The following is a 14,587-nucleotide window of genomic DNA, read 5'->3' as shown; positions in this document are numbered from 1 at the left end:
TTCCCCAAGGTAAAGAAAAGTCCAGAGAATCATCGTAAAAATCAATATTCACATAATATAGTTCAACAATGTCGGGCGCAAACGATAAAGCAAGATTCTATCTTGAACAAGGTGTTCCTCAATTGCAAGAATTGGAACAAAAGAAAATATTCACAAAGGTTCGTTTTCCTACTTCTCTACATTTTACATGTCGTTTTCGTCTTATGCGATCAACTACTAACCAAAAAAATGTATTCAGGATGAGATTAAAACACTAGTTAAAAAGCGGTCCGATTTCGAACACAGAGTCTTAGTGAGAGGTTCAAAAGCCGTTGATTTTGCTCGATATGCCGCATGGGAAATGAGTCTGGAGCAACTTCGTCAAAAAAGATGTAAACGAATGCGCATAAAAGGGAGCTCATCGCATGCCGGTCAAGCACGCGTATTCGGTATATTTGATAGAGGTGTAAAGAAACATGCTGGGGACGTCGCATTATGGATGTCATATTTGGAATATACGAGGAAAGCCAAAGCGACGAAGAAATTCAAGACGGTGTTGACAGCGGCAATTCGATTACATCCTACCAACCCGGAATTGTGGCTCTATGCGGCCAAATGGGCGTTAGAATTAGATGCAGATATGAATGAGGCAAGAAGTTACATGCAGAGGGGAACTCGATTCTGTACTAGAAGTAAGGACTTATGGATCGAATATGCGAAATTGGAGATGATCTATCTGGCAAAGATTGCTATACGTAGGAGGATTCTTGGTCTGGATGTTGATAGGACTATCGAAGCTCCGAAAGAAATCGAAGAAACACCGGAAGAATCTGGATTCACAACCTCGCAGGATGTGATCGCAATTCCGGATTTCAAGGATAACACAATGCAACCAAGCATGATGGCAAGAGTAGGAGTAGATTCCGAGGCCGCTAAAGATCCAATGACTACACCAGCTCTCAATGGCGCAATTCCACTCGCTATCTTTGACGTCGCTAAAAAGCAAGCATTCTATTCATCAGTCGCAGCAGAAGGATTTTTCGACATGTTCGCAGCATTTACTCAAGTAAAATGTCTTCCTAAAATTCTTCAACACGTTTTGGACAGTATGTTGGAATCATATCCTAAGGATCCCGCAACATGCAATTGTTATATTCGTCAACCATTAATTGGCATCGATCATACCTCTCCCGAATTTGCAGTCGCCATTGGATCTGCACTAAATCGTCTTAAGGAATCCTTGGAAAATACTAATGATAAAACTCAATTGTCACTGAAAACAAGAGCATGGATTGAGGCAATCATAGCATTACCCGAATTAGATTCAGGCATCCAAACGGTTTTGCAACATACACTCCGAAAGCTGGAATGATTGCAGCATGATTAAGGGGACAGAGGATTCGAGCGCAGTACGTCCACCATTAAGCGAATTTGGAGACGTACACATAGGGAAATATCTGAAGTCCCGTTCGATGATGAAAGCGAGAAATCACATCGGTGGCAGTAAATAAACCTATACAATCTTTGACTCCCCATCCATAAGATAAGTAAGGTTAGAGGTACAGCAGGAGCAATAATCTAGACCTTGTGCATAATAATGTAAAGAGGAAAAGTTTCAAACAGCGTTGGGTTTGGGCGGGAGTACAGGAGGCGGGCTCTTCATGAGATACTCAATATCGAGAAGAAAAGTACTACTCGATACCAGGAATCTATCAATTACTTTAATCATTTTCGAACCTGGATTAATGTGACTCTTGAACAGTGATTACCTATTTTCTTATGTTATTGATTCCATAGTTCAACCGCGTGTGGACATAACCCAACTATCTCAAAGTTGAGATGATAATTTCTGAATTATTACTCTGGTAGTCTAGGTACTCTCCTTGACGGTAATTAGAAAAGTAACACACTCATCTACCAAACTATTCCCACTTAGATACATACACAAATCCAAATAAACAAATAAATCAAGCTTAACCAAAATCTAAATCAGAGATCACCTTCATCCCTAATTTTCTCTCTTTATATAGATAATCTTGGCATCTATAGATATTCATCTCTAAAATCTATCCACAAATTTACCCAGAAAAACAGATCCGTTGATTACTTCTAGTACCTCTTTATGGATATTATGTTATATTATATCATATCATATATCACCTCCCTCTATATATATAGATAGGTATCTCATCACCTCATCTCACCTGATGCCATACCATCTCATACCATCTCATCTCATCTTATATCATACTATAGATTGTAGCTTCAATCTACCGATCATCCTATTCTATCTCTATATCATACGATAAATTACCTACCTACCTACCTAGCATATATATATATAAAATAAACCCTACAAACAAGTACCTAGAAATCCTCCCTTCCGTCGAACTCTTATACTCTTTCAAAGTCTAAATTCTACTTTTTCAAATGAAAGAAGGAAGCTGAAAGTTGAGATTATTTCTTAAACTTAGGGGATAGTATATAGATATATCTATTTATGTAATTACAGATTATATATATTTGATTATCTATTAATTATCTATTTGTTTATTTATTTTTTGTCTATTTGTCTATCTATCTATTTATTTGTTTATTCCTTACTAGTTAAACTCACAATTAATAAATTTCTCCATACCTGGCTTGAAACTCCATACTTCTATGTCGTTATAATATATTATAAATAGCTGGAGTTGCTATATTAGTAAGTGAGTGATTGAAGTTATTCGATACAAAGGCAGTTATAATTTAACTATCTATCTATCTATCTACATTCGATACGAAGTTAGTTATTATTTATTTCGTCAAATTACTCTCATGCCCCCGAAATGTCATTTAATTAATCTCATGCTCTAAAAATCACACTTGTTTTACTCTTATGCCCTTTAGATTCTATCATAGAATCTATCCATTTCAGACTAGATTTTATATTGAGGAAAGGATAGATTCTATAGGAGGAGAATATATTCTAGCTATTTTAGGTTAGATTCTATGATAGAGGAGTAGATTCTATAAAAGGAGGGTAGATTCTAGCTACTTTGTTTATACTCCTTATATAGAATCTATACTTCTTATATAGAATCTGTACTTCTTATACAGAATCTAGCTTAAAATAGCTAGAATCTAACCTAAAATGAATAGATTCTATCATAGAATCTATTATAGAATCTAAGGAGCATGAGAGTAAATTAGCTTCTAATTTTAGGGCATGAGAGTAATTTGCCGTATTTATTTATCTATTTAATCATCAATTTATCAACTCAGTATAACAGAGCGAGAAACACAAGGATGCGATAATGCGGAATCCATAGTAGAAATTTTTCGCAATGGGATATTTAAATTTGAGGATAGAAGTAGGAGTGAGAACACGATGTATCATTCTAATTTTATCTGGTTCCTTGTATTCCTATCTGTATCTGTATCTGTATCTGTATCCATTTCAATGTCTCTATGCCAATCCCCATCCCAGAAGAAGAAAAATTCCCAAAACTCCATTCATCATAATGCGTAAGAAGCGAAATTTCGAAATTCGTCTCGGACTCAATGGTCTCTCCTATTTCTCTATCTATCTTTCTTCTCTTCTTGCTTCCTTTCTCTCTTGCTTTCTTTCAAACACTCTTGGAACAATCTGGTTGTGTGAATGAGTGTGGATAGTAGATAGGTGGTATGGAAGTGTATAAGCATAACTCATACATCCATACCATACCATACCATAAAAGAAGAAGAAAAAGAAGATAAATAAGATGATCCAAAAACAATCAAGATCAAACCCCCATTTTCCCTCGGGAGAAATGTGATGAATAAATGAGTGAATGAGTGAGTAAATGAATGAATGAATGGCCGCCTCCAACCTCCTCGTTTCCGCCTTGAGGTCTTTTGTGTGGGTGTTGAAGTCATATTGCTTCATATCACACCGATCGCCTGATATCCGTCTTTCAAGCATCACTTTTCTCCAGGAGATGCATATCTTCTGGTAAGCACCCAACATCCAGCATCCAGCATCCGTTCCTCCTCCTCCCATCCCCAACATATCCCATGAATCTACCGCATCAGCCATTCACTCCTCAAACCAACCACCCATTAACAGGTGGATAAACCTGTTCCTCCCAGATTCTCCCCTCCTCTATCCTCCCCTCACCCAACACTCCCCTCCTCTCCCTCGCCCTCACAATACTCTTCAGGATCCTCTCGCGATCCCCCTTACTCGCCGCAATCCTCGCCGAAATCGACACATGCGCTCGCTCCCCCATGGCTCCCGTCCCAAATCCTCTCACCCCAAGCATCTCCATATTTGCTGCTGCGATGCCATCCCGTTTTCCATGCGTGAAATACCCATTTCCATGCACATCATACCTGTTTCGAGCGTTTCCGCGCACGCCCTCGGAGCTCGCAAACGCCTTGACGCTGGAGGTTTGGTGGTAGAGGTTTTTGGCGGTGCTTTGGAAGTGCGTTTTGGAGAGGATGGATTGGTTGTAGCGGAGGAGGTGACGGGCGATGACGGGAAGGGTTTCGGGGGCAGACATTCTGGTGCGTTGTTTGTTGAGTGGAGTTGTGTTTGAGGGGATAGTATGTAGGTGGTGATATACTTCAAGTGAGTTGAACGAGAAGTAGATATTCGGTATTCGAAGGGCTCAATGAAGAGATCTCCTTTTGACGACGAGTTGGTTGAGTTGATCGACTTGCTTGCTTTCAATATAATCCGCAGAGAAACCTCTCTTCTATAAATCTTTACGATCTTGAGAATTCTTGACTCCGGAACTCAAAGTAGAAATGGCGACTCCGTTCCTGAACAGGAAATGCGGGTTTGAATACGAGTATCAAGTGATATTCACGTGAGGAATATCTGCGGGGAAATAAGGTTAATCGTTGATGACGACGACGACGATGATGAGATGATAATGATAATGTGACGTGATATGATCTGATGTAACGTGAACACTGAACACCAATAAAAGACGATGATAAAAGCTATCAAACAACGATGTCAATCGAAAATCCTCCTGGGACTATTTATCGATATATATAATCTCAAGAAGCACAAAACCAAGAAAGAACACGAAGGTAATTAAACAACGATAAAGTATGATAACGAAATAAGAATCCTTCTCCTAACCGGAAAACCCGTCTAATATTTATCCTCCAACCCATCAGCTGCCCACCTCATCCATTTCTCCATCCTATCCCATCCCGTCCCGTCACCACAGGTTACACCTTCCATCCATCCGTCCAGCCCGCCAAGCGCCCACCAAGTTCCACCCGCTGAAACCATACTCCACCCATGCGATACAACCATAACCTGCGCGCCGACTCGATGAAGAAATATCCAGAGAAACACCGTAGAGACTGCAGTGCTGCACACACACGCCCATTCAAAAATGCGTACATACAAACTGCCAAACATCTTGGCCCATCCAAGCTTCTGGGCATTTTAGATTCCCGCACTACGCCCAGCAAATCACATGTGTCAAATATGTGAAATGGCTTTCAAAGTGGATTCGATCAAGATAAAACTCGACAAAGTTAAAGGTTCCATTCGCACGCTAATACCTTATCTGTTTGGATAAATGGATAAATATAGATTCCTCGCTTGGCATCTTCAGATCAGCACGGCTGCTTCCGTTTGTATCAATTCGAGGGGAAGATCCCTTTTGGTGGGGGTGTTTTGAGGGAATATGTGGATTGTGAGTATGGAGAATCATCGAAACATCACGGGGTTAGATGAGAGAGTGCTTGATGCTCCAAGAACTCGGACACAAACAAGGTATCATGAAGGGCTAGACTTGATGCGAATAGCCCCATTGTATCCAATTAGTACGTTTAAGAGGAAGAACAAGAAGACTACCCAAGTGTTCTATTCATGAATATGTGATGTTCCAAGACTATCATTGCATTGTGAAATGGTATCCTGTTATTGAGAAATCTATAGCTTTCCTTCCCAATACACCCCACTAGATTTCCAAGAGCTCATATCATAGCTCAACTGTCTCAAATCTCATCTTCATCATGCAAACAAAAATTCCCAACCCAAAGTTGCTCAAAAAGATACTTCAACTCCTCATTTGAATATAAAGTCGACGTGAAACGCCAGAAGAAATAGATCATGGTCGTAAGGAATTCGTATCGTCCAGTGGCATGGTGTGGAGGAAAAAAAAAAGTGGTAAAGGGCCGAAGAGAACAAGAAGAATTGAAGTTTTGAATATCAAGTGCTTTTTCATCATCATCTTCCTGAGATCTTCGCCGCTCCTGCAGACCATAAACCCTTTGTCGTTTCAGCAATTTTCCTAGTCTGCGCCTCGATTTGTGCTTCTGTTTGACCTTGACCAGAACTTCTCTCTATAGCTCTCATAAACTTTTCACGCTCATCATTATTTGTACCTGCTGTACCATATCCGGAATCAATATCCATAGCATTATCTCCATCTCCATCTCCAGGTCCCATTCCACCCAATCCAGAATCTTTACTGTTGTGATTCAAAGGTTTGGCTCCACGATCGGGCTCCATAGATTTTGAACCGTCCATCATGCCAGCTTGACCTTCACGAAGTTTATTAATGGCGCGCACAGTATCAATGGCAGCATGAAGAGTACGCCTGGCGTTGAAGTTCTTCTTAACAATCGGAAGTAAATCGCTACCTTTACCATCCTTTGATACTGATTCACCGGTGACGAAAGGGTGCGTCAATGCTTCGTGGGCCGTCATTCTTTGGGTAGGGTCTATGGTAAGGCATTTCTTGATAAACTCTCGAGCTCCTCGACTGACACCTCGCCAGTATTCTATGGGTGTAAAGCTATAGTCTGCGATGAGAATCGCTTGCATTTCCTCCAAATTAGAATCTCTGTCGAAAGGCGTGTATCCACATAGTAAGAAATATGTAATGACACCAATTGCCCAGATATCGACTGGTTTTCCGTGTCCTGTCTTCTTAAAGATTTCTGGGGCCATATAACCTGGTGTACCGCAAGTAGTGGTTAAAACGTGAAATTGCTCTTCGTCCATTATTCTGCTCAAACCAAAATCTGCAATCAACAAATCCGCATTATCTTCTGGTGTTCGAAACAGTAAATTCTCGGGTTTAAGATCTCGATGAACGATGCCATGATCGTGTAGGTATGCAACAGCGGAAAGTGTTGCTCTGATAAGGTCTGCAGCATCGGATTCAAAGTAAGAACCCTTTCGACAAATGCGATCAAACAATTCTCCACCAAGCGCCAAATCGGTAACCAGATATAAATTATTCAGGGTTTCGAAGTAATCGACTAACGTGAGGATGTTTTGATGTCCCATGGAAACACGTTTGAGTACAGCGATTTCATTACGAATCTACAATCGGGAGGTGTCAGCAAACATTATTAAAACGAGAGGAATGAAAAGTTCTTGCCATATGTTCTCTTCCCGCCATCAATCTTTTGTTAATGACTTTTGCGGCATAATATCTTCCTGTATCAACGTGGACACATTCTTTGACGACCGAGTATGAGCCTGCGCCCAAAGTTTTTCCAGTCTTATACCGACATGGTTGAATTTGAGGTTGCGGTGCTCCTGAGTGAGAACCATGGGGATTCGAAGAGCTCATCTTGTTATGCGAAGGGAAGAATGGAGTATTAGATGAGGTATATTATTAAAAAGTGCGCACGACAATCAAGAATGTGATGATGAACCACTCTGCACGGATGATTCTCGGAGAGTTCGATAAGTAGATTTGAAGGGTTGGTGGAAGTTAAAGTTGTTAGTTGTTCTGGTGTTCCAGAATTAAAAAGGATGGTCTTTCAGGTATTGCGGTTAGATTGCGGGGCAATGGATGAACAGTTGGGTAGGTAGTTAGGTACCACCTATTTTGGGCTTAGTAATCTCGAGGTCAGCCATCGTTAGCTGTGAGCTGAAATCACTTGCATTCACAAACGGGCAGAGAAAATCAATCAGTCCAGGATTCACGTGCACAAAGTCCAGTGAGCTCAAGCCTTCAAGGGATCGTGTACATATACGACTAGAAATGAATACGAACCCTTTCATCTTGATGCGAAAGTTTACGAGGAAGAATAAGAGATTGAAGGGTTACTGGTTATTCACATGATTTCTGGTCCGATTAATGGAGATGATCATCCGTGACAATCGTGAAGACTCAATTCAGGAAAAGATTACATTGTACTGCATTATTTGTGTGGCTGGCTCACCAAGATGGCAAAATTGCTGATCACTAGTTTTACTTTCCGAAGATTTGGCTGGCGCTCAAGGAAGGCTGCGAGGCTGCTTACTTTTGCTTACTTTGCTTGAGAGTATGAGGTACAGAGTACAGAGTACCATAAAGAGTTGAAGTGAAGACTGACAGTAGACTAGAGTGAAGACTGATAATAGACTGAAGACTGACAATAGAGTGAAGACTGATAATAGACTGAAGACTGACAATAGAGTGAAGACTGATAATAGACTGAAGACTGACAATCGACTGAAGACTGATAATAGACTGAAGACAGACAATAGACTGAAGACTGATATAATAGACTGTGGTTGAACCCGCTAATAAAAGACCCCAATGCTCAGCCATACGGAGGATATCTTTTTCGACGTGCAAACCAAACCTGGACCCTGATAGTGGATGTAACGATGATCTTATTGGTCATAATGATGTAAAAGTCTATTTTGAGGTTGATGAGGGTACTGGTGAGGGTAATGGTAATACATAAATTGGTTTATTGTGAGTTGGGGAAACGGCTAGATCAATTGAATTTTTCTTGTACGGTAGAGCACCTAACCTTACCTAGGTAAGGTGGGTGTAAGGTATTTAGGGTAAAAAACGCAGGGCAGAATTTCATACTTCACTTCACTTCACTTCACACTTCACTTGACACTTCACTCCCACCAAATACGAGTACGATCCACTAGAGATCTCGTATCTTTCTTCACTACCTACTCTAGTACACAGTCTCCATCCACTATACCTACACTCGACCACGATGATATGTCTATGATATGTCCACCACCATGTAATAAAGATTGATGGAGTTGAGATATATCATCATACATACCAATACTCACGCTATCACTGTTACCTTTCAATTCTTCAAAGTACCTAGGTAGCTACCACCACCCTCCTATCTTTCTCAAACTCAATTCATTCATCTCATTCAAAATTTTCCCATTGGGTGGTAAAACTTCGACCATTCCCATGTGTTCTGTTCTCGAACCTTGCTATCAGTATTTTAATCCGAACCTTCAGTCCTTACTCTTTCATGGATATGGATGGACGGATGTATCTATCAATCAAACCTTGATCCAAAATTTCTTGCTTCTTGCTTCTTTCTCTTCTCCCAACACCAACCTTCTCAATTCTAAAACAAGTTCCAGAAAATTGAATCGTCACTCTATTTCACACATATTCATCCATTTCCTTTCATTTAACAGCATAATTAATCTACACGTGATACAATTGTCTCCATTTAATTACTCCACAGCAAAAGACGCGTCGTCACAGATATATCATCTCAAAATTCTACCGAATGTGATCTTCCAAAACCTAAATCGTGTTGCTGGGACTGCGCCTTGTCAACAGTACAAATCCACAAAAAATCGTAAGTCTCGACTAGGATATCATCTTGTGTTGTCATTAATGTGTATGGCGTTGAAACTCACTTAATTATGTTGTCCTGCCCCGGCCGCGCCATTTCTTTTTCTTTTTCTTCTTCTTCCTCTTCTCCTTCTCCTTCTCCTCCTCCTCCTTCAGCTCCCATTTATTTGTTTCAAGTATACCCTCGTTTTGTACTTTGGCTTTCTCACTTGTTTTTACTTAATATCTTTCGTGTACCAACAACATCATCTGAAGCAAGAGACCTGCGCAAATAAACAGTGGAAATTAGCAATCAGTCGTGCATTTACTGTTCGAGAGAGATGGACGACTATGGTGTGGGATCTAGTGGAAGTAGTGGTACCCCAGGAAGCCAAGCTGGAGCCCAAGGAAGCTATGACAGTTCCGGTAACTATGGATCAAGTGGGAGTCAAACAGCACAAGGTCAATACAATGCTCAGACAACCGCATATCAATCCGCATATACATCTGCAGCTACTCCAACAACTACCTCTAACAGTCAAAGTCAAACAAACTCCGCATTCCCAACGTCTACTTCATCATCATCATCATCATCAAGTGGACTATCATCAACGGAACGGACAGCAATAATAGCAGGTGTTCTTGGTGGTGTCGGAGCATTGTTGATCATTTCTCTCATTGCTATCTATCTACTGCAAAAGAGGAAGACTAAGAAGGCTGCAGATCGTAAAGGAGTTACTCAGCAAGTATCTTACAATGGATTAAACTCTTCATTTGCTGGCGTACCTTTTATCAAAAGGAACAGTCAAGGGAGTGATAGTGAAATATCTCGACCACCAATGGTTGCCGACACTTCATACCAAGGAGCATATATACGAGGCGGACAGTCCAGCTATCCTGACCTTTCCAGTGATATGGAAACAGACAGGTTCCTACCAAATGATGAGGAAACCCACCAGAGAATGGCCGGTGGAGGAAATGGATATCACTCACCACCTAATCATCTTGGCTCTCCAATACAAGATCCGTTCACAGATCAGAACCGCCTATCTCAGCTAACACAAAACCGCCTATCTCAGTTGTCACAAAATCGCCTTTCTCGGTTGTCACAAAATGTCGAGTCTTCTCCCAGACCAGGACCATTAGTCAGGCATGATACCATGGGTTTTCCTCTCGACGACGATGACACCTCGTACATTGGACCAGATGGTGAACAACATCGCCTCTCCAGAATAATGCACAGCCCCCGCACTTCAGTTCTCGAACCGACCATCATAGCTCCCGCCCCCATACGCCCCACCATTTCCCATGAGAATCTCGAGCGAGGCCTCAATGAAAACCAGGATCTCTATCAAAATCGGGTCGTCTCCCAACATCTTGATTCTCTAACATCAAATTACGATACTCCATACGACGTCGAAAATGAAAATGATGCAGTTCCACCTATGTATGGAGGTGTCCAAAGTCTGTCTCCCGCTCCTATGGAATCAGGAGCATGGATCGCCGCACGCAATCCACACCTAGCTGCTGCTTTCAGTAATGATATGCATAGAAATTCGAGCACGAGGACTCAGAGTAGTTTTGCACCTAGTGTGATTAGTGATACGGAGTTGGATAGATTGGGAGTGGGACAGAGATTGTGAGAACGAGGAAGTTAAAATTAAAGTGGAAGGAGAATTAGAATGAGAATGAGAATATGAATTTCATGTGTAGGATCAGTGTGAGGGATTGGATTGGGTAGTGAAAAGAAGTAATGCTGATGTTTGATTGGATAGATGGGATGGGATGGGATAGTATTGGATGGTATTGAGTGGAAAGTGCAGGAAGGGAGGAAGTGGGCATTTGAATTGGCGTTTTGGGAAAGCAGCATATGATATCCTGGACCGGTCAGTGAGTAATGATTTGTTAGCATAGCATAGCATAGCAATCAATCGATTTTTAGTATAATTTTCTTTGTCTTCTGTTCAAAGTTTTTGTGATTGTATTGTGAATGTGATTGGGGAAGGAGGGAGGGGGGTTGAAACTTTTCCTTGGGTTTCTTGTGATTTGAGTCTAGGCTGTGGGCTGTGCTGTACTGTGATGTGCTTGGGGATGATGTCGTTATTGTTATTGTTTGGGTGGGAGGGATGGGAGGGATAGGGGAAGATATAATTGGATGCTGTGGGGTGAGGTGAGATGGTGGCTGGTAATCACTAATTAGTAGATGCTAGCCGTTGGTCGTTGGCCCTGAGTTGGTGAGTTGGCTTATTGTTGGGTTGATAAGGTTAGAGCTGGTTCCGTATCCATGGATTCATCGAGTAAAGTATGTGGTAATTAGGTAGGTAATTCTCATATCATATATCTAGTACGTATGATATGTCTTTGAGTTTGAATTTGAGTTTGATTGGAGGAGAGAAATGGAGAGAAATGGAGAGAAATGGAAGTTTGGGGTTTGGAGTTTGGAGATTGGAGATTGGGGTTTGGTATGGTGATGGGATGTGATGATATGAATGTTAAGGAGGTATCTGTGATTCGGGTTTTTGTGGTTTTTTTTGATACTGGTATGAAAGGTTTGGGTTTGGGCTTGGGTTGAGAGGGTTGAGTGGTGAGATGTGTTGAGGTATTTAGAAGAGGTAGGGGATAGGCGGGGGGGTAGGTAAAGATAGGTATCTGGGGTCGGTGTGTGATGGGTTGGTATATGATGGGATATCATGACATTCTTCCAAATTCGAATATTCAACGCATTTTAGAATAATTTAGAGGTGGAAGATGGGAAAAGGTGGAAGGTGGTATGGTATGTGTATGGTATGGAGCATACTTTGCATTAGATTTCGCGAAAAGTAATACCTATATGTATTGGATTGAGTATAGCTAGCTAGCTAGCGGGGGAGAAGGGACGGGGTAATGAGAGGACTAGACACTGTAGGTATTCGTGGAATTTGAATTCGGGGTTGTTCTTGAAGTGTCTATCTATTTCAATCACTCAATGAATGAATGAGTGGGTTATGGTAGGATATTTACTTTAGTCACCGAGAATCTCAAGACAGGTCGGCCCTTTCTTTCTTCGTATTGTTGTAGACAGGACAAGTTGAGGGTTTGTATGTGATTTGTAAGTGAGTCTGAAGGGGTCTTTGTATCTGAAAGCACTAGGTAGTTTACGGGATTTTCCTATCGAGGGTGTCTTATGGCATCAGATCTCTTCTTCTCCTCCAAGCGAGGGTAGAAAAACTTTTTGGTATTCCAGTTGGCCTGCATTGTATTTTGGACTGAGCAGCTACATGTACAGCCATGGATATCTTGTTGGTCAGACAAGGGATATTGAATTGTCACTCTAGACTCGATTCTGCATGATACTAAGTCATGTAGTGCAAACAAGATCAAGGAATATCACCCATCGACTTTTGCTCGGTTCCTTAAAACACAGGGTCGAGGTTTCTGACGCCAATTCAGGAGAAGTTTTTTCATCCGCAAAGTTCGGCCTCCGAATATTTTCACCAAGTTAAAGCGCATCATCAAGCCTGATTGAAATTGAAAGTGACAATTGTCGAAGTATTGTTTATCATTTTGATATGTCATAGCTTTTCCAGATAACTGGGGGTAAGTTAGGCTATTCATCCTTCAGCCCTACCAACAATCAATCCATGTGATGACTGAGACATGGGGTGGTATACCTAGGTAGGTATGTAGTGTAACCACGCAGAGTTATTCGTTCTGCTGGCTTCCTACATAATTTGTATCTTCAAACAATGGAAAAGCCTTGTCCAATACTTATGCACAGAATCTGCTTCGAAGCAATTTAAATATGATGCATATATGCTTCTTCATCCCGTGGACCAATTCATTTTCTCTCTGTAAACTTTTGAAAGCCAGTAGAACATTCCAGACAATAAAATAAGTATGTGATACTTCTATCTCAGAAGTCACCGCCGCCTTTTCCACTACTTCTAGACTTCTTTTTATCCCCATGTTGCTTCTTCATCTTTAGCCTTGCTATGTTGGCCGAAGTTTGTCTGTCATGAATATTAGCGCATTCTTGTGTTCAAAAAGGTGACAGTATCTCAAAACTGTCGAACTGCATCGCAATCATAAAGGGCTCCAGATATATATCACAAAGTTAACTTGCCCTGATATCTTGATGACGACGGGTCTCCATCTGTGACTTCCGCTCGGATAGCTTTTCCTTCTGGCTGTATTTTATGACTTTCTGGGTACTTGTCCCCTTCGCTTACACGGTTTGCTCGAAAAGAATCTCTTCCACCATTTGTTATTGAGGGAAATGATGTTTTATATAGGAGGGACGAACTTCACGAGTGGATGCGGCTCGAAATGACACAAAATGAAGGAGATTTATGACTTACAAGTGCTTCACTCTCTGCTGTTGTTCAATTGAAGCCTTTCCCGGAACGGTTGTTCTGTATATACGTTTGATTTCTTCATTTAACCTTCGATGTGTCTCCTCTTTATTATCAGTTCGATTGCGACTACTATCACATTGAATCTGAATTGCATCAGTATTCTTCACATAATAAGTACCACGGCGTAATCCCTTCGATATTATCAACGGCAGAATGGCATCGAGCTTTTTCATAGACCAAATGGTATTTGCTTTTGAAGATGTTCTGGAGAGGTCAGTACTTAGGAAAACTTGTCTTTGGATTTTAAGAAGCTCGACGTACTTGTTGGTCTTTTGACCACCAGGACCTCCGGCAGCTGAGTAGGTAGTCTCGGCTAGCTTTGTAGGAATAGTCGATTCATTGAAATTAGAATACCATTTTCTGGCAACCTCAAATTCAACGTCATCTGTAGATTGAACAGAATATGATCTACCACTCTTAAGATTCAACCTTGCGAATAAAGGTCGTGTTCGAAGAGATGTTGTATAAATTGGCTTGATAATTTGAGAAGATGATTGCAGCAGCTTAGCTGTGAACTTGGCAAAATAATGCATATCACTTCGACAAACTTCTTTGCTATTTCACCTGCCTAGAGGTTCATATGATGTTAGTAAGGTGTTGCTTGACTGAGGTAGTATGTAAATACTTTACAGATGGAAACTTTCCCCTTTTAGCTCCAGTATTAAAGTGTGT

The 14,587-nt window shown here is 41.0% G+C and overlaps 5 protein-coding genes across 5 annotated transcripts; 2 read left to right on the top strand and 3 right to left on the bottom strand.

Annotated features, from left to right (window-relative positions):
• Nucleotides 1-68: 68 nt before the first annotated feature.
• Nucleotides 69-1,351, top strand: EAE97_009477 (uncharacterized protein; the record flags this gene model as incomplete). Its single annotated transcript, XM_038879992.1, has 2 exons — nucleotides 69-158; nucleotides 239-1,351. The coding sequence occupies 2 exons, from the start codon at nucleotides 69-71 to the stop codon at nucleotides 1,349-1,351; spliced, it is 1,203 nt and encodes a 400-aa protein (XP_038729103.1).
• Nucleotides 1,352-4,043: 2,692 nt separating this feature from the next.
• Nucleotides 4,044-4,502, bottom strand: EAE97_009476 (uncharacterized protein; the record flags this gene model as incomplete). The annotated part of the gene is made up of 1 exon (XM_038879991.1): nucleotides 4,044-4,502. The coding sequence occupies one exon, from the start codon at nucleotides 4,500-4,502 to the stop codon at nucleotides 4,044-4,046; it is 459 nt and encodes a 152-aa protein (XP_038729102.1).
• Nucleotides 4,503-6,196: 1,694 nt separating this feature from the next.
• Nucleotides 6,197-7,553, bottom strand: EAE97_009475 (uncharacterized protein; the record flags this gene model as incomplete). Its single annotated transcript, XM_038879990.1, has 2 exons — nucleotides 6,197-7,300; nucleotides 7,359-7,553. 2 exons carry the CDS (start codon nucleotides 7,551-7,553, stop codon nucleotides 6,197-6,199), a joined length of 1,299 nt encoding a protein of 432 aa, XP_038729101.1.
• A 2,309-nt stretch (nucleotides 7,554-9,862) lies between these two features.
• On the top strand, nucleotides 9,863-11,164 carry EAE97_009474 (uncharacterized protein; the record flags this gene model as incomplete). Its single annotated transcript, XM_038879989.1, has 1 exon — nucleotides 9,863-11,164. One exon carries the CDS (start codon nucleotides 9,863-9,865, stop codon nucleotides 11,162-11,164), a length of 1,302 nt encoding a protein of 433 aa, XP_038729100.1.
• A 2,249-nt stretch (nucleotides 11,165-13,413) lies between these two features.
• On the bottom strand, nucleotides 13,414-14,448 carry EAE97_009473 (uncharacterized protein; the record flags this gene model as incomplete). Its single annotated transcript, XM_038879988.1, has 3 exons — nucleotides 13,414-13,510; nucleotides 13,859-14,119; nucleotides 14,177-14,448. 3 exons carry the CDS (start codon nucleotides 14,446-14,448, stop codon nucleotides 13,414-13,416), a joined length of 630 nt encoding a protein of 209 aa, XP_038729099.1.
• Between the last annotated feature and the right edge of the window lie 139 nt (nucleotides 14,449-14,587).

This window comes from Botrytis byssoidea, assembly GCF_014898295.1.
Source record: "Botrytis byssoidea strain MUCL 94 chromosome Unknown BBYS_022, whole genome shotgun sequence".
In the NCBI taxonomy this organism is placed as follows: Eukaryota; Fungi; Ascomycota; class Leotiomycetes; order Helotiales; family Sclerotiniaceae; genus Botrytis; species Botrytis byssoidea.
Note: the sequence above shows the minus strand (reverse complement) of the source record. Positions and strands in the feature narration are given on the sequence as shown.